The following is a 19,277-nucleotide window of genomic DNA, read 5'->3' on the forward strand; positions in this document are numbered from 1 at the left end:
TAATGGCTTGTAAATAATTGCTTGATGACAGTGTCTGTAGTTAGATGATGGTCATGATGATTAGTAATGATTTGATGACTATGATGTTGATGAGTGATATTAGCATGGTTTCATAGTTGCTGATGCTGATGACAGAGTCTGTAATTTGATGATGGATATGATAGTGATTTTATCATTATTCGTTTGATGGCAATGATGCTGATGAGTACTTCGATGGCAATGGAGGTAGCATTGATGGTAATGATAGATGATGATGAAGATTCTCATGATGAATGGTGACAGGGGACAAATATTTCCTAATGCTAATGATGATGGCTGCTGGTGATAATGGTGTCAGTGATTATGATAATGATAGAATGATGACTGTGGCAGTAATTGCAGTGATGTCACAGATGAAAATTTTGAGGATACACTGATGAAAGTGTTGAGGATAATTTGAAACTGTACCATAAATCATATCTATAGATTATGGATGGGACACTACCTATGAATGATTATCTAGTGACAGTTGTGGATGAATCATTTGTGGATGTTGACTTGAGCAGGATCTTTGTCTCTTATGCAGTTCATAAAGAGAAAGCAGACATCATGTAGTGCACTGTTGTGCACTGTTCTAAGAATGTAGACAATGAGAACTTCTGCTTGCAGGCTGTAGTACATATCCAGATAACTCAAATTATTGTCTACGTACATTCCACTTTAACTATCTTTACTTCAACGCCTTGAAGAAAAGCGGAAAAGAAAAATATACCTCTCGGTACACATACAGTCATTTTGTTGTTGTTGAGTGCACATGTTTGTATGTTGATTCCTTGTCGCTCTCAGCGGTGGCTGTCCCAGCGGCAGATGCGATTCGAGGGGGGCTTCCAGGGGCGGACCAACAAGCTGGTGGACGGGTGCTACTCCTTCTGGCAGGCCGGCGCCTTCCCCCTCGTCCACTCCATCCTCAGCAAGCAGGAAGAGAGAGCTCTCAGCATGGAGGCCTGGATGTTTGACCAGAGTGAGTCCACTGTTGCCATGGCTACCAAGTTGTTGTTGTTGTTGTTTCTTTTTTTAAGTATAATTTGTGAACTTAGCAATGCCAACAATGTATGTCTGACATATTGGCACAGAGGGAAAACATAGATTGAAAAAAAAAAAAAAAAACATTAATGTTCAGTATACAGCAGAAGCAGAGACCGATTTGATAGTAAAGCCATAGCTAAATTCACTGGCCTGTAGGAGCCTGATGAGTATGTTTTTGTCCCTTCATGAACCACTGAAATCAGATATGAAATTTCAAGCACTCAGAATTTTCTGGTATTCTTTGTAAATTTGTGCTTTAAGGTGAAAGCCCTGTGGGAGTCTCTTCTAAAATTCATGAAATTACAGTTGACTTCGGCAGTATCCATCGGAAATGTAATGTCAGAGCTGTACGAGTGTATTCGTACTGATATGATTGCTTAATTGAAGGACAAAATGAATGCATGAATGAATATATGTTTGTATGTGTGTGTGAAGGAATGAATAATATAAATGTATAAATGAATGAGTGAATGAGTAGATAGAATATGATATGATAACATGATGATATCAAAGAACTCTTCAGTTTATGGTGAATTTGGGATGAATAGACCTCAAATTTGATTTGCTGGTGAAGACTGTTCTGAATTAAAGAACTTACCTACATAGTATTTAGCAGAATGTTGCCCAAGTATATTAATTTGGATTTTGACTTCCTGTAGCCCAGTAATGTACCTATGTAGTGTCATTACCATTTTTTTTCTCATGCTTGTTTTCTTGCACTGATTCTATCTTCTTTTTAGGAGCCTTACAGGAGTATGTACTACTGTGTTGCCAGAACCATCATGGTGGACTTATAGACAAACCAGGAAAGTAAGTGTGTACGCTTCATGTGTCCTCTGTAATCACTTTGAACATACTTTCTTGCTGCTGGCATGTATGGACAATTTTGCCGTCTCATAAGCTTAAAAGTCCCCTGACAGCTGAGCTGTTACATTCTGCTGATGTCAATAGGTCTACAAATCACAAATTCTGTAATTTTTTTTTTTAATCAAAATATGTTTTGCAGATTTTTTATCAGTTTAATTCTCTCTCTTTTTTGATATGCACCCACTATTAAAGCTTCACCTCTTAAATAACAACTCTCTTGTGTATTGTGATGTCATCAATGATAAAGCCACCTGAAATAAGCATCACAGTGCCCAATGTTATGCCTAAACTAACTCACAAATTCGCAAGAGCACCTCCAAAGCTTTCCATTTTGAAGGTCATATCTGTGTTGAAAATGTTCTAGGATTGAGAGTAAGGGCAAGAAAATGTGTGGAATTGTATCTTATTGTATGAAACTTGCCTTGCTGTTGTGAGCTAGTGTACCTGGTTATGGCAAGGTGTATACCATAAAGTATTATTATGCTAACTCTATTTTAGTTAACTCTTACTCTTGATGACATCACGAAAGCAAAGAAAGATTTTTAAAGGGTTGGAGCATAGTGGGTAGGGAAAAATGAAATGATCAAAAACATTTCATGCATATTTCAATCACGAAATTCCAGGATTTGTGATATGAAGTCCTAACCACATCATTAGAAGTCAACATGGATGCAGACTGGAATTGGATGTCAGGGAGTCTTTAAGTTTGTCTGTGACATTTGACCATTGAACTCTTAAAAAGATTATGAAGGAGGTAGCAGAAATACAACCTATGCAACTGCATATCACAGTACAGTCAACCTTGCCTAAGTCGACTTCATTTAGAAGGAAGAAATGGCTTCAACTTAGAGAAAATTCAACTTATGAAGGATTAAAATCAATAGAATATAAAGAGAAGAGGACTTGAAAAGACCTTCGACTTTGGCAATTATTCGACTTTTGCGAGGTTGACTTAAGCACGGTTGACTCTAGCTTAACAGTTTTCCCTTGCGTATTAAGCCTCAGTTTTTCATGAATGCCATTGCTGCATTCATAAACTCGAGTCCTTTTTCGTAGTTTTGAATGAAGCAGTCAGTGACACCTATAAACAGATTCCCTGTTTTAACATCGTCAAAGATGAAGTTTGAACATTTTTCTGCAAGTCATCTCGCATGCATATCCAGACTCAGAGTGTCTTTTACCATATTCTGTCTTTCCAGGTCAAGGGACTTCTACCACACCTGTTACTGTCTAAGTGGTCTTTCCATAGCTCAGCATTTTCTAGCAGGTCAACTCAGGGAAGAAGAGATCCTAGGGGATCCAAAGAATGAATTGGTAAGGATATAGAGTGGAGGCAGAAATTGAATTGGTCAAACTTTCAGGTGCTTAGTAAAATTTCATTGATTGTTGAGGTAATGTCCAGCACGACATGTTTCTGAAGATACTGGAATTACAGTACCAAAGTATGAATAGGCCACTTCATGAGTGCATTCCAAAATCCCTGCTGCCTAATGGATGTGGTACCCATTTTACTATCTTCTTTTAAATTTTCTCTGTGATGACTAGTCATAATCATTTCCACATCATCAACAGGTGCTTGTAGGGTGCGTCAGCATCGTTTTTGTCATCTTAATTAATTTGTCAAACAAAAGGAAACATGCTTATAAAAAGATTCAAGAGTACACTAGTCATTGGCCAATGCACCACACAAAGGACAATGATCCAAACCAAATATCGACCAGTGATGCATGACAAAGGACGTTAAAGAAGAAAACGTGTTCATTTCTGTTACCAAATGGCAGGCATTTGACCTACAACTTGAGCCAGGTCAATCAAGTTCTAGTTGCATACTAAAGATAATTTGTCTAAGCCTTTAAAAGCTTGATTTGGCATTCTTCTTGTTGTTTTGTTATTGATTTTGTTGAAGGAGCTGTCAAATGCTGTAGTGTCTTTTGTACTACTATTGTACCGATAGTGTACCTAGATGTACCTACCCTGAAAATGTTGGCATCCCATTACTAACTTGGTTCATGACAATGGTAATGATGGCGGTGGTTGTGATGATGATACTAATGATGTTGATGATGGTTATAGTGATCATGATGATGGTGGCGATGATGATGTTGAAAATTTGTAACAGTTCATCTCTCATCCTGTTGTCGTGGCACTGAAATCTTTCTGCAAATACTGTCATCATGTGTCTTTTTTACTCCACATCTGTCTACAGAGGCCGACCCATCCTGTGTACAACATCAGCCTCCAGTGCGCTCACAATGCCACACAACACTTCAGCTCTCTTCCTGTCCCCACTCCAAGCCCAAGATGAACAGAGGCCATCCTCCCCCCCCCCCACGCCCTCTTGCATCTAACCACCGAGTCAGCGCCGATCCCTGCTTTGCGTCGTGTCATAATGAATGGCCGCATTCCAAGCTTGTCTCTGTGACTTGACTTTCCCCACCCGTTCTTTTTGACATGACACTTATTTTCTTTTTCTCTTTCCATAGTAAGTTTGTCATCATAGCATACACTTACTTGTGATCAAGTACATATGCCACAAATGACAGTATGCGACTGTATCAAGATAGATGGCACTTAGCAAAAGGAATTTCTATCGGTTATCTAAGGAAGTGGAGACATTGCAAGCTTTTTGAGGATTGGTCCTTCTTTTTTGTATTTTTCCTTCCTTGTGCTGGGGCTCATCCTATACCCAAAACAATGCCCCCTGACTTTAAAGAAAAAAAAAGGAGAGAGACTCAGAGAAAAAAAGAGTATTGAAGGTTCAAAACTGCCACCTTGATGCTTAAAGAGCTCAAGGAAGGCATTTGTTGTGACCAGAATGATAACTACTTGTGAATGATGCATCTTCTCTTGTTAGTACCAGGATCTTTTGTGCTTCATCATGTATGGTCCCTGTGGTCCTGGCGAGAAGTGTTGATATTACCACCAACTGAATCTGTCGTGCTAGCTGCTAGTAGCCCCCCCCCCCCCCCCCCCCCCCCCCCCATTTGAATATGAAACTGCAAACCTAGATAGAAAATATTCGAGGAAATCTCCATTGCTTGAGATAATTACAAGAAGAAAAAAAACAGTAGTGATACATTTATAAGCATTGAAACATTTTGATGTCATCATCGTTGTCATGTATCATGTTCACTGCCAGTGCGAGACACTGTAGATACTTATATTTGTACTAGTTTAGCTAGCAAGGGAGTGGAAGCTGCTGAGAAAGAAGAATCAATGTTACTTAAGGTCTGATCTTGACTTTGCATCTTAATGGAACTACAAACATAGCGGCAAGTGGAAAAACGTGTGCAAGTTTACATCTGACAGACAGAATTTTTATTCTATTTTGTCTAGTGATATATAGCATGTCTTTTACTTTGCCTCCCTGAAGCTGTGCAGCACCTTCATGCTTTTTGTGTAACAGTGGCTTCCAGGTTTATCTCTCCTTTTTCCGCTATGAAAACACCAATCAGATCCCCACACAAATTTCATTCTCACGTATATATGTACAAGCAGTGGATCCCATGTTCAGAGCAAAAGAATTAAGATTATTTATTGTGCCTCCCAAAAGTGTGGTACATGTATAAAACCATTCAATAGCTATCAGCTATCGAGTTACAGATTGCAATTTACCAACTTCTGCAGTCTCTAATGTTTAAAAATGTTTTTTTTTTTCCTGTTTAAATGAATAAATGCTATATATCTATATATACCTAGCTAGTGAGGGGTGGCTTTAGTACTGCAGCCAGTGCAGGCCAATCACACTGCTACATTGCTTGTAAAGAATTGCCAGAAAAAATGGGAAGTTAAGGTGTACCAGTTATCAAAAACATTGTTTAAAACAGAAAAAAGAAAAGCTACCCCCTTGGATGCGCAAATATTGAGGTCCTCATGTAGGTTGCATTTTATGTAGTATGTACTAGTTGATTAGCAGTGTAGAGGAGCTTCATCTGAAATATGAGAGGTACTTAGTACGAGTGAAGAAACTGAAAGGTAAGGAGATCTTACATGTGGCGACATACTGTAATCCATCGAATTCCTTTGAAGTTTGAAAATTCGCAAAAGACTTAATGACCAGTGTTTATCTTAACCCCTCCCCCCCCCCCCCACCCCCAAGTTGAATAAAAAACATGATTTAGAAAGATCAGAGCTTCACTTCAGTAAATTTTGGAAGGAAATCTTTGCCCAGATTCAGGAAAGTTTTTGTCTTCCTTCAGTTTGGCACATTCACAATTACTATAACCAAAGCTAGCCGTCAGTGTATCTGGGAAGTATTATGTAACAGTGCTTTGTTATGCTGCGTTTGCATCATGTTCCCGGTGGCCACGGCAGCCCTGTTTCCCGAAACATAGTGTGCTGTGGGTAGATGAGACATTCTCTAGTTTTTCCTCCCTCCGCATTTTAGTCTTTGTTTGTTCCAGTCCTTGCCCCAGTGAACTATAGCTATCAGATGCTGTTCTCACAGCGTCTGGTCAGGCTAGACTACATTGTATCAATATTTTCTGTCGCGTCCCGCTACGAACTGCCTCCCAAGTTTTATTACGGCCTATTACGTGGCGTCCCGTTTTGTTGCGTTCACCTCGTTTTATCATGGCATACAAGATTCCTCATTAGTACTGGCACTGCAGTGGCAAATGTTTTGACAGTTTAAAGATCTGACACAGCATCCACGGCAATCACGGCCTGTCACGTTTGCCTATCTCGTCTCACGGCATTGTTTCACGTCCATCCCATTTTGTCCATGGTGGTCTGAAACGTAGCTGCCGAGGCTGCCGGGAACATGGTGTAAACGAAGCATTAAATGTGCAAAGCTTGTTGCTGCTATGGGTAAATGTGAAAAGTTATTATTCAGGGATACCCGTATGTGTGTTAGTGCAGCTGCTTGATTATTGTTGTCAATTTCGTTACCATGATATGAAACACTAGCTTTGCTCTCATATGTCAAACTGACTTTCACAAAGGCAGAACTGACTGTTGCAGAAATAATCAGAGATGCAACACGTGTGTGCAAACTGTGAAGGTCCTGTGGAATGGAGCAATATTTGATGAAAGCATTGCGGCCAATGAACACTATACTTGTGCATGACTTGCATGAGGGATCACGTTGCCCAATGTCAAGGGATATTGAGATAGCAAGAAAAGAGGGACCAGCTTGTTTGTGAAGGAGCAATTTGTGAAAAATTTTGGGAATGTCCCTTGAAGTATCCTAATGAGTCACTGTCAACTCCATGGAGATCAATTGTGCTGTTCCATTAGAGCTACTTAATCCTTGTCTTATGTTGACCTTTGTCATACTGGAAGGTGAATTATGGGTACATGTGTATGATGCCGATTGTCTTAATCATTTCCTGAGGCACATGTGGTGCCAATGGTGGGGGGGGGGGGGGGAGGGGGAGGGTAATTATAAGGGGCAAAGAAAGGTCATTTTTTGCCAGGCTGCCTAAAGTGGTGATGCTCCTCCCAACTTTCATCTCTATTTATGGTGATGATGATGGTGATATGATGGTGATGACAATGATGATGATGATAATGATGACGATGATGATGGTGGTGATGACGATAATGAGATGGTGATGATAATGATGGTGATGATGATGTGATGATGAGGATGATGATGAGGATAATGATAATAATGATAATGATGATGATAATGTTGACATAATGATGATGATGATGATGTAACCAAAGGAAAAACACAAATGAGATGGCTGTTAACTTAAGAGGACATACTGGTAGTTATTTGTTGTCCATTGTAACTCATATTGATGCAAGGACTTTCGTCGCTGACTGTAAGTGTACACATGTGCAAAACGGCATAATGGAAAGGGATGGATTGCATCAAAGATGAGAAAAATTCAGGTGAATTAAACTGAGAAGCTTTATGTTGCATGTGCTCTGTTTGGTCAGAATATATCAAGAGATGCAAAGATTAATGTGGAAAGCTTCATGGTTGCGTAAGTTTGTTTTTTTTTTCGCTGGTGTATGAAATACACATGTATGGCATTGAACTTTGTATATATTCTGCTGGTAGGAATTGTCTGAGGTGGCGTCCATTCATTCATAATCATGCCTGTTTTGTCTTTTCTTTTCTGTGAGAAATACAGAGATATAAAGAGGTATTATCAAGAGATGATCTGCATGTGCAAAGTGGGAGAGTGTAACCACCTCACTGAAGTAGCGATGATGTTCATTGGGAATGGTTTCACGACTTGTGTGTCCATAGAGCAGATTCCCAGTAGTACCTGTTCTAGTTGTGCAGGATTTTCAATGTATGCAGAGACTACTGTACCTCTACAGATCAAATACACTTGATGCAGGATTTACTGGTGTCATGATAATCTGAGAACATTGTATCAATATAACAATATGAAAGTGAAATAAGTCTTTATAGTTCAAGATGCGTACTCATGAGTACTATGACCGACTGAAATTGACATTATCCTATTGTCTGTAATTAACTACCGGTAACCATAGTGAAACTGGAATATAGGTTATCAAATCAACGTATGTTAAAGAACAGTGATGTCTTAGAAGTGAATGGCCTCAACTATCCAAGGAGGTACTAAGGGCCTAGTACCTCCTTGAACTACCTAGTAAGTCAAGATGAAAACTTGCCATGATAAGAATTCTGATGACTTTGTTGCATTCTAATCGATCTGATCTCAAGCAACTGAATTATATGACTGGTTCTGTGTACTTATCAATTACATAATCCGTACCGGTAATAATTGTGGCCAATGTTATTGACCTTGCTGACGTCAAAGTGGAAAGTGAGAGTGCTTTGCCACAGGCATCGTCATTTTAGAAGCCCAGTGATCAGTGTATGTAACTGTTTGAATACTTTTGCATGAGGAAAACTCAAACCAATGGTGGTTGAACCTCTTTATAAAGACCACCTGTGTGAATAAAAAGATGTCTTTGTGAGCAGGTGATCTTCTTAGGTGGTTTCACATACATGTACTAGTACAGTGCTCTGAATGGGAAAACTTACAATGAAGAAAATTAAGAATCCATTGTGCGAATGTCGGCAATTGGTCTTTCAAACAGTTTGTCGCAATGAAACAAGCTTGGCTGAATTAAATGGGGGCCACTGTTATTTGACCATCATGCAGTCCAGCTGCGACCATTTTAGGTCCACATCTGCACTGGCTGTGTTCACAGTTGCAGAAAGCTGTAGCTTTGCTTTAATGTTGATACTGTGCCTGCTTCAGAAATGACTGTTTCCTTTACTGTGCCATCCACCCTTTGCACAACACAATGGTGGAAATGTATCTTGTAGATGCGCTCATTAACATGGGCCATTAATGCCTGGCAAGTGTCCTCTTGTTAGGATGTACCGCAACACAAGTTCTCATAAAAAGTTCCCACACAAAATTTCTTGTGTGGGTGGGAAGCCAGCACAGGAATAAGAGTGAAGAAGAGCCAGATCAAGAAGTTACACTGTTTTTGCTCCCCACGCCCAAAGTATTCATGGCTACAATATATGTACATGTATTTGACCATCACTTTTCAGCGTGCCATATAATTGATTTTAATCAGTGGACAATATCATAATCGTATTGTCTCTATAGCAGTGTTGGATAATAACTGAGCAGATTTTTGAGAATTTTTTTTTTCTACCATCAAGAAAATTTCCTCAATGAGCAGATGTTGTATTAAACTTGGGCTTTACATGGCTTGCAAAATAAATGGAACATGTTTTGTAAATTTTATTTTCCACCAACTCGTATTCATCATTTCAAGTTCCTTTTTAGCCTACCTTTGAAAGTATACTCTGAAATTATCTTCACTAAACATGTTCATTCACATTCTATTGTGTGGTACACTGCACTCCTGTTATAACGAACACGGTTATAACGAAATTCCGGTTACAACGAAGTAAATACTAGTATTCAAGCCGCAACATTATCCTCTCTCTATATTTTATTGTTTATTTGTTCGGTTATAAAGAAATTCTGATATAACGGGGAAAAAAAACTGCTGGTCCCGAGGACTTTGTTATAACAGGAGTCCACTGTATGTGCATATTCACATCATGTCTCTTTCAGTGAATACAGTGTACATTACTGTCTGAGAGATAGCGTCCTAAAAGCAAGCATTTTCCCTTTCCTTGTTCATTTCGATCGAAGCTAGATAACGCAGAGATTTTTGAAAATCTCCAAATGTTCATTTCTTCATGCAATCATCACATCACCCATCCACAAAGTGAAGTGTGAAGGGTAAGATTTACATGCACACTAATCTGGGGCCATATTCTGAGGGCGTAATTAACCCTAATCAGGCCGGGCTTTTTTGGCCATGCTAAAATCGGAGGGGGGCGGATCCCCCCCCCCCCCCCCCCCCCCCCCCGATCGGTGGTGCGATCGCGACAAAATTTGGCATGCGTGACACCCACGTCATAATCCCCCCCCCCCCCCGATCGGTGGTGCGATCGCGACAAAATTTGGCATGCGTGACACCCACGTCATAATCTACAAGACTGTGTCATTAAATTTTTTGAAAAAAATCAATTTCTAATTTTAATTAATTATGCAAATTAAGCTCAAGATCATATTTTAGCCTAATTAAAAGCATTGAGTCTACTTTTTGGTCTGTTAATCTATTTTAGCATATTCAACAATTGTACATCACAAAAACTTCCAAAACTCATTTCAATTCTCATGTATTTTGTTGTTTTCAGAATTTCTTCTGTATTTATCTGTTTTTCAACTTTTTTTTTGTTTTTTATTGGAAATTGTCACTGACCACTTTTCTACCATAATTAGTATAAAATTAATCAATGAAAGTGATTAATTGTAAAAATAATCAGGTTTTCATGACTTTCATGACAGAGTATTGTTTTTCATAGGAAATGTACACAAAATCACAAAATTGTGCCCGTTTTGGGGCGATATGCCGTTACAAAAATGGGCGTGGCTTCGAAAAAGTATGCGCGGACGTTGCAAATTTAGTCTCAAAAGTTGCGCGAGACTTGAACGAAGAAAGTCAAGAAGCCTCGCGACGAGGCCTTCTCGCGATACAGAATTATAGCGCGAAACATCGAGGGGGGGGCGGATTCTGCCCCCTCCCCCCCCCGCCCTGTTAGGATTAAGGTGTAATTAGCACTTAATTACCGAATTGGTATGCTGAGAGCATAATTGAGTAGGGTGTTTATTAACTACCATGACAACAAGTGTTTTGGCAGGAAAGTCTTACGTGCTTGCGCGTATCAACGCGTGTGCACTTCTAAGAGGACTTAATTACAGAGTTAATTACAAATCGGTATTCTGAGCATGTAATTAAAATGGAAAACTTAATGATACCAAAGAGTGTCATTAACTACTCCGATATCACACATTACAGCGTTATTTCTAAGCCACAATGATGCTTACTGTCTTCAAGGAGCAGTTGAATCTTATTGTCATGGTCTCCATAGAATGCAAAGAAAAAAGAAATACAGGCGATCTCTGAGCAATTTTGTCATTTTATGTGAGCTCTTGGAGCGCGTATATGAAGGGTTGTAATCAAAGACCAGAGTGTGCGCATGGAGCTCTTGGGTTGTAACAAGGAGCTTCAGTGTTTGAAGCTCCTTGGTTGTAATTACAGGAGGTGTGTTGAGGAGCGCGCATTGAGGGCATATTTGCGCGCGTAATCATCATTTTGGCTTCTAACAACGTGTCTGATTGGATGGAATAACAATTAGATGGGAGGAACCTAATTATAGGGGACTTAATCATACCTTCATTACATCCTCAGAATACCGATTTTGCCAATGATTAAGGGCCTATTAACTTCTCGACTTAATTACTAAGTTAATTACAGACTAATTACGACCTCAGAATACCATCCCTGATGACATGAAATCTTCCATGCCTTCTCCTTCTCTATGTACCGCACACATCACAACCACATACACAAGAACCTCATTATAATGAGGACCTAACAACCATGACAGTTACTACTTTGTTACATCTGGTTTTTCACTGTGTATCGTGTAACAAAAATAAAGAAATGTGAGGGTTGGGACTTGCAAAATAACCTCGTTATAAGAGGGCTTTGTCACTATTTCCGACCCCTTTATTATGAGGTTCTACTGTACAGACCTATTCTCCACTACTAGCCCACGCACAACCAAGTCACCTCTGACCTCTAGATCAAACATGTACACGTTACTGATTAGCACGCCTATTCAGGCCAAAAAAAACCAAATACTGTACATACAGTATATATATATTTTTTAAACCTAACCATAGCTGTTGTCGTGGTAACAATTTAATTCAGTCCAAGGTAAAGCTGGAAATGCGTCACACACAACCTCAGATCAGGGAGGCGTTTCATGAAGCATTTTGACAGATATATTTTTTCTGACAAAATTTTTCTTGGCCAATCAGATGCAAGGATTTCAGTAGCTTACAAGTTCGTCAGTAAAATCATTAGACAAAACGCTTCATGGAATGCCCCCCTGCCATCACTCTCCCTCTTCCTGATTGTATGTTTCTTACACCACAAAGTAAACACAAAACAATGCATTCAGTTGAATCTACACCCAGAATGTATATTTATTTCTGATGTAGAAATATCACGTCTCTCCTCCTAGCTATACAAAAAACACATCTAAAAAAAAAAATATCAACACCACATGTCCACCTTCTTTCTTTTTCCCTACCTCCCAACATCCAATGCACATTGTGATAATAAAGCTCTAGCAAATTTCAGGTCCATGTTCTGTCCTTCTTCCTGTACAATCACACCAAAGAAACAATCGCCTTATCCCATACAGTTCCCTCTGTGTAAGGCCTTTTTTATCCTGATCAGGACTTGTCCAAAGTTTTTCCCAGACTGATGCCAATGCAAATTTTTCACAATTTCTATGACGGCTGTGTCTTCGGAGGTCAAAGCGAAAGAAATGCCATAATGAATATGCAGGCATACACCTCTTGTTAAGCAATTGTTTTGTGAAGTTTTTTTTTTCTTGAAAAAAATCTCCACCAAAGAGCAACTAAAAGTCAGCCAGGTATTCAATGCCACTTAGTGGATGGTCCTGAATCACGACATTGTCCTTAAAACAGGTTAAAAAAGCATCTCACACAAATACTAGCAAGTCTTGGGAGGACGCTACACATTGTATCTGATACAAAAATGTCAAACTCCAAGCAAAGCCATCGAGAAATCTGGGGGGTGTCACACGAGCTGTACAGTTTGCGGGTTCCTACACACCTCCCTAACCACGGCTACGGAGAGAGAAAAGAATGACAAACGCACCAAAAAGTAAGGAGTTTCAAACTCTTGATTACGTGCAAAAGTGGAATCTTGTCAGTGTGACTGGAAGGAGGTAAAAAAAAACATTGGACTACACACGTGGCCATGTTGCTAAACAATGCCATAAGGCATCAACACACACACACTCTCTCTCTCACACACACACACACACACACACCTATACACTCTCGAAGAAATTCACAATGAGTGAGCCATTATGTCAGAAAATAACAAACAGGATTTTACATTCTTTACTCTGGAAGAAGAAGCAAAATCTTGATGAAACTGCTTCTGAGGCAAGACTCCCCCCCCCCCCCCCCCCCCCCTCCCCCAACCCTTTCCTCCTGGATCTCTCCTCCTGTCCTCTCACAGAAAGAGTAAGGGCTTCCAAGGTAGAAAGAATGCTGCAATAAAGACCTGAGAATTGGAGGAGGACCTCCATGGTGATACCTGTTTTTTTGGTGAACAAAACTTTGGGAGTTAAGACAGATTTATCGTTTTTGCATAGAGAGGTACCGACATGTGCAAATTAAAAACAAACACAAAAATGCCAATGAAACAAAACAGGTGGGTTTACTAATGTCTTCAAATACATATCATGGATTTTTTTTTCCCTTGTGAGGGCCTAGTAACAACTATTTCATCCACCAATACATACTTGATGTATTGCAGTACATAGATTTGTATTCCTTAGTTACTGCTCTGTTGAGCAAGTCTAGGCAAACTTGCTAGTTGTTGAGGGAAAAGACGTACACATAAAATTTGAATACATTAGTAAACCAGTTTGTCTGGAGAAAACTCATTCTACGTCTTCTTACTGCCGTACAGAAATGTACAATCAAGATTATAGTGATATATGATACTTTCTTGCACGCAGAAATACACAAAATGTACAATACTCTCAAAACTCCAGTGTGAACACAATAACTCTGTACATGTATGCAGTTGTACAGACACATCACTCTGAAACACATTTTCTTTTCACTCGCTTCATTCTAAAACACTGATGAGATTCTAGCCAAACACATTTCAAAAGTCTTGTCATTTAAACCCAGTCTAAACAATCCACAAGGTTGAATATACTTGCTGCAGAACTGTATTCACTCGATAGTCCCTTTGTATAGTAAGACAACTCGAACTGTCGCTAAAATCATTTGTCAAGTTAGTTGGCGCAGATCGGTTGCTTCTGAAATTTTACTGCGCCTTTTAATTCAAACCAAGAATCCACACTGTTCTCTCTACATCCAAATGGAGTAGACTGAACAGCATGACAATACTATTGCTGTGTGCTTTCATTTGTAAATGCATCATTGCATAAAATTTATGTCGCAACAGCCTCTGCATCAGCCTGGCCACCGTTTCACGAAAGTTGTCAGCCCTGACAAGTCATCAGTCAGCGACAATTTCAGTAAAATCCCTGGTTGTGATTGGTCAAGAAGCTCTGGTCACTGACTGTTACAATGGTAACAAGGAAAAGTAGAAATTACGCGGTGCGTAACATATGTCCCCGCCGGAAGTAGCATTTTGTAACAAAATGTGCAATATAGGTAAAAAATCAAGGTCAAAGGTCAAAGAAGTCAAAGGTCAAAATTCTGTGTAGAAGTTTTGAAGCCCTCACCTAGTGCCATCACATAAAGCAAATGGAATCGAAATTGGGTTAGAAATGGCGAAGGAGTAGCATTTTGTAGCCAATGTACAATATAGGTCAAAAATCAAGGTCAAAGGTCAAAGAAGACAAAGGTCAAAATTCTGTGTAGAAGTTTTGAAGCCCTCACCTAGTGCTATCACATAAAGCAAACGGAATCGAAATCGGGTTAGAAATGGCGCAGGAGTAGCATTATGTAGCAAAATGCACAATATAGGTCAAAAATCAAGGTCAAAGGTCAAAGAAGTCAAAGGTCAAAATTCTGTGTAGAAGTTTTGAAGCCCTCAACTAGTGCCATCATATAAAGCAAATGGAATCGAAATCGGGTTAAAAATGGCGAAGGAGTAGCATTTCGTAGCAAAATGTACAATATAGGTAAAAAATCAAGGTCAAAGGTCAAAGAAGTCAAAGGTCAAAATTCTGTGTAGAAGTTTTGAAGCCCTCACCTAGTGCCATCACATAAAGCAAACGGAATCGAAATCGGGTTAGAAATGGCGAAGGAGTAGCATTTTGTAGCAAAATGTACAATATAGGTCAAAAAATCAAGGTCAAAGGTCAAAGAAGTCAAAGGTCAAAATTCTGTGTAGAAGTTTTGAAGCCCTCACCTAGTGCCATCACATAAAGCAAACGGAATCGAAATCGGGTTAGAAATGGCGAAGGAGTAGCATTTTGTAGCAAAATGTACAATATAGGTCAAAGGTCAAGGTCAAAGGTCACGACTGAAATTCTGTGTAGAAGTTTTAAAGCTCCCATGTAGTGCTATCATATAAAGCAAACAGAATCAAAATTGGCTCATAAATGACAGAGAAGTAGCAAATTGAAGATTTTGATCACACACGGACGCACACACGGACACACGGACACACGGACGGACAGACGGACGGACACACGGACACACACACGTACGGAGCCCGTTTCATAGTCCCCTGCTCGAACTCGTTCGGCGGGGACAAATAATCAGAGACTGACAATTTTCATGAAATGGTGCCCTGATCCTAAAAAACATTGAAGCTTTAGCTGTGATATAAAAGGAAAACCAATTATACTCTACCATTACCTTGGGCATATATTTGTTTTTCCTTCTAATTATCACTACATCAACTCTTTGATGGGAAGGAGTTCGCTTCATGATGACTGTCACTGCTAAACTGGCAGCAAAACCTGAATGTTGGGTTGGACTTACAACCAAACTTTTGCCACTTTCTAGCTGCCATGGGGCCATTTCTGCTTGAAGCTGCATGCAAATTATGTCGGGGAAAAAAATGCTTCTTTGTTCAAGCATCTTGATACAGTAGTTAAGCGCAGTTTTTTTTTTTAAATATATACTTTGTCAAAAGAGGAAAAAAAAAAGAACACATACGCACACACAAAAAAAGCAATTACAGTCATACTCGCCCTAAGTTGAACCAAAACAGACAAGGGAACATCTTTTCACTTGTATGAATTTTGACCTACATCCATTCAGAGTAGAGTTTTTCTTTGGCTAAGCCACGTTTTTGACTCATGCAAGGTCGACTAATAAATGAGGCTGACTATGGTATGTATTGTAGCAACACCCTGACAGTTGGATGCTACAGAAAGCTTCAGTGGCTTTCGAGAATTGTGTGAGTACGTGTCTCAATTTCAAATTGATATGAGAATACCAACATAATAATTTTCATTGCAATACTGGAATAGGACAGCTCAGGTCTTTGATGCCCTTACAGAATCTGTCCGCTGAGACTTTCTAGCGTGGAACCAAAGAGGAGTTATGACTCATTATGAATGAAAGCCTTCACTTCTGGCATTGGCTACTTCATCCAATGGATGCAGATACATGTAATCCTCTTCTTCTTTTTTTTTTTTGAAATACCCCCATCCTTTCACTTCCATCCAACATTTTCCCCTGTATGTGGTTTACTGTGTATCAAGTTACTGTAAAAATGGAAATTTTCGTACATTCTGTGTGACCTGAAAATAGCACAAACATTTTTTTGCCTGTTATGTGTTATATCACTCAATATCATTGATTTTGGGAAATAAAATATATGCAAAATTCGTCTCACCCAACTGAATGCCAAACAACTAAATAATAATGATAATAACTCTTGAAAATTTCCATTTTCACAGTACTGCATTGGTCTCATACAATTAGATATCTCCTCTTCGACTCTTGGCGATAAACACACACACAAAAAAAAAAATAGCTGCTTCTGCTGTGACTTTTTTGTTTGGTTGTTGTAAAAAATATAAATATGCTGATAAACTGGACAATCCTGTTCCAGCAGTACCTGTATAAGAATAAATAAAAATACCTAATTATCTGTTACATATACTGAACATTTCTAAATCTAAACAAAATAAAAAGAAACAAAAATGCTTCACAGCAGTATTGTCATCTTTACACAAGTCTAAAAAAAAAGTGTAAAAAAAATACCAAAAATAATACCAGACACTTGTTACTTAAAGAAACCTCTTGGAAATTCATAATTTCAAATCGTTTCGGATATCTGCTACACTGAATCCTCAGATGGAAAGAAAAAAGACCTTGAATAAGACAAAGCTTCTTTCAATTTCCAAAAATTAAAATTTGGGAATTTACTTCAAACATACAGGCTTAGGTCATACAATGTGCAGCATGATTAGCCACTGATAAACAAAAAAATCAGAGTGTGTCGTGCACAGAAATGTTAATTTTTACATATTTTGCCTGCAAAGTCTGTTTTTGATCTTACAGGTATGTGCTGCATGCTACATTTACTGGAGAAAAAAAAAGAGAGGAAATCTAATGAAATTTCCTTTGGAGTCCATTTTAGAGGTGTAAGCATTGAGCCATTTCCCCATATTTGACTGCATCTAGTATGAGTGTGTCTCTGAATTTGGGACATAGCTGACAGCAATATTATAGAACAGAGTCACAGAGACATATTCACAGAAGGCAAGTTAGTAAGCAAATGCATTTACAAATCTCTCTCCCGAGCCATAAAAACCATATTCTGCCATTTCTAAAAGGTCAGAAACAAAATTAAAATTTTCAATTGGGCCACATTGTAAAGCTTTCGATGCTCTCTACATCCAGTTAAAGGCTTGCTTTGATTTTCAGCACTAACATAAGCGACAGGGCCTGAGCATGGGGCAAAGGCCAAACAACATCCCAACTCGTGATGGAGCCCTCTTGTGTTGACTAGTAGAGACTCGATCTATGGACAAGCTCCTGTGAGGTATTTCCAACACAGAACAACCATGCTACAATGTATACATCCAAATCTGAAGACATTCATTGGGTCCATCTCAAATGCGAATAAATAACAGGATGCTTTTAGAAAAAATCTACACAAAAAAAAACCCACCCAAAACAAAAAAACAAAAAACAAACAAACTTATGACTTACACTGTATCACAGGGTACCCTTTCTCCATTCTGTTTTCCTCCTGACCTTTAAATGATAAGGTGTTTTTTGTTTTTTGCTTGCAATACATATATTTTTGATGCAACAATCAGTGATGCAGTCTCTGTACCTGTAGTTGGTGCAGTCAGAATTAGCCAGAATAACTTCAATAAAATACAAAGTGAACAATCACTGCCACACCACTAAATGTGAGCTTGCTTTCCACATCAAAATGAAGCCCACTGCCTTCAGCCACTCCCCCCCCCCCCCCACCCCACAAAAGACAATGCCAAAATAGAGCAATGAAATAATGCCAACAACTCTGCTCCGAAAATGACTCGTACACACACATCTTGTAGAAAAATAAGTCCCTATCACTGCACACTGCAACAATGCTCCGAAAATGACTGGTACACACATTTTGTAGAAAACAAGTCCCTACATCTGCACACTGCAATGCGAATCAAGCCAATTTAACCCTATTGGGATCGACACATCAAGATGATACTGATGTGGTGTATAAGTACCTTAACATCAGAAATTTTTGTGAGCATGAATCTCTTGCCAATTTTGCGGGTGAAGATTCAAGAAAGTAAAACGCATGTGAGAGTTTTTGTCTGCATTGAATGCCAGTACAATGCTGTACATCACGCTAGTACAACAGTAGTATTAGTAGTACGCATACTAGGAGTGCACATTTGTTTCTCTTTTTTTTAAAACTATGTGTGTTTAGTAGTGCGCATTCAGTTTTGTTGTGTGCTTAATATCAAGCAGCAGTGTATGTTCAACAAATCCCTGTATAACTAGTACATGTTGTACACTCACAATTTTTTTCATGGTAGGCAATTGGTGACAGTTTCATGCCATGAAAAAGGTTCTTGGCTCCAATTTGCAAATGCTTCTGGTTTTACAGTAGGTTGCACATGGTGAATACCACACCATAGGTAAGGTGGCAAACTGCTTCTACACGGTGCATGGACACAGTGGTACTGTTCAATGTATGGTTGCAACAAGATATACCGATCTAAAACGGCACATGCTCTACTTTCTGGCAATGTGTGGCCATAAGAAGCTGGTATTGTTGCGTACAGCATATAATTCATGCTGGTTTTA

General features: G+C 39.1%; 1 protein-coding gene across 1 annotated transcript in view; it reads left to right on the forward strand.

The window, feature by feature from the left end:
• LOC139731988 (protein farnesyltransferase subunit beta-like) overlaps nt 1–4,608 on the forward strand; it is a 31,100-nt gene extending 26,492 nt beyond the window's left edge. Inside the window, exons 9-12 of the mRNA XM_071642864.1 lie at nt 826–1,000; nt 1,806–1,875; nt 3,132–3,246; nt 4,139–4,608. Coding sequence (XP_071498965.1) covers nt 826–1,000; nt 1,806–1,875; nt 3,132–3,246; nt 4,139–4,237 — 459 coding nt within the window. The 3' untranslated portion in view covers nt 4,238–4,608. The remainder of the gene's footprint in view (nt 1–825; nt 1,001–1,805; nt 1,876–3,131; nt 3,247–4,138) is intronic.
• The last annotated feature ends 14,669 nt before the right edge of the window (nt 4,609–19,277 follow it).

This window comes from Diadema antillarum, unplaced genomic scaffold, assembly GCF_040938485.1.
Source record: "Diadema antillarum isolate AM-2024a unplaced genomic scaffold, OU_Dant_1.0 scf00000023, whole genome shotgun sequence".
NCBI lineage: Eukaryota > Metazoa > Echinodermata > Echinoidea > Diadematoida > Diadematidae > Diadema > Diadema antillarum.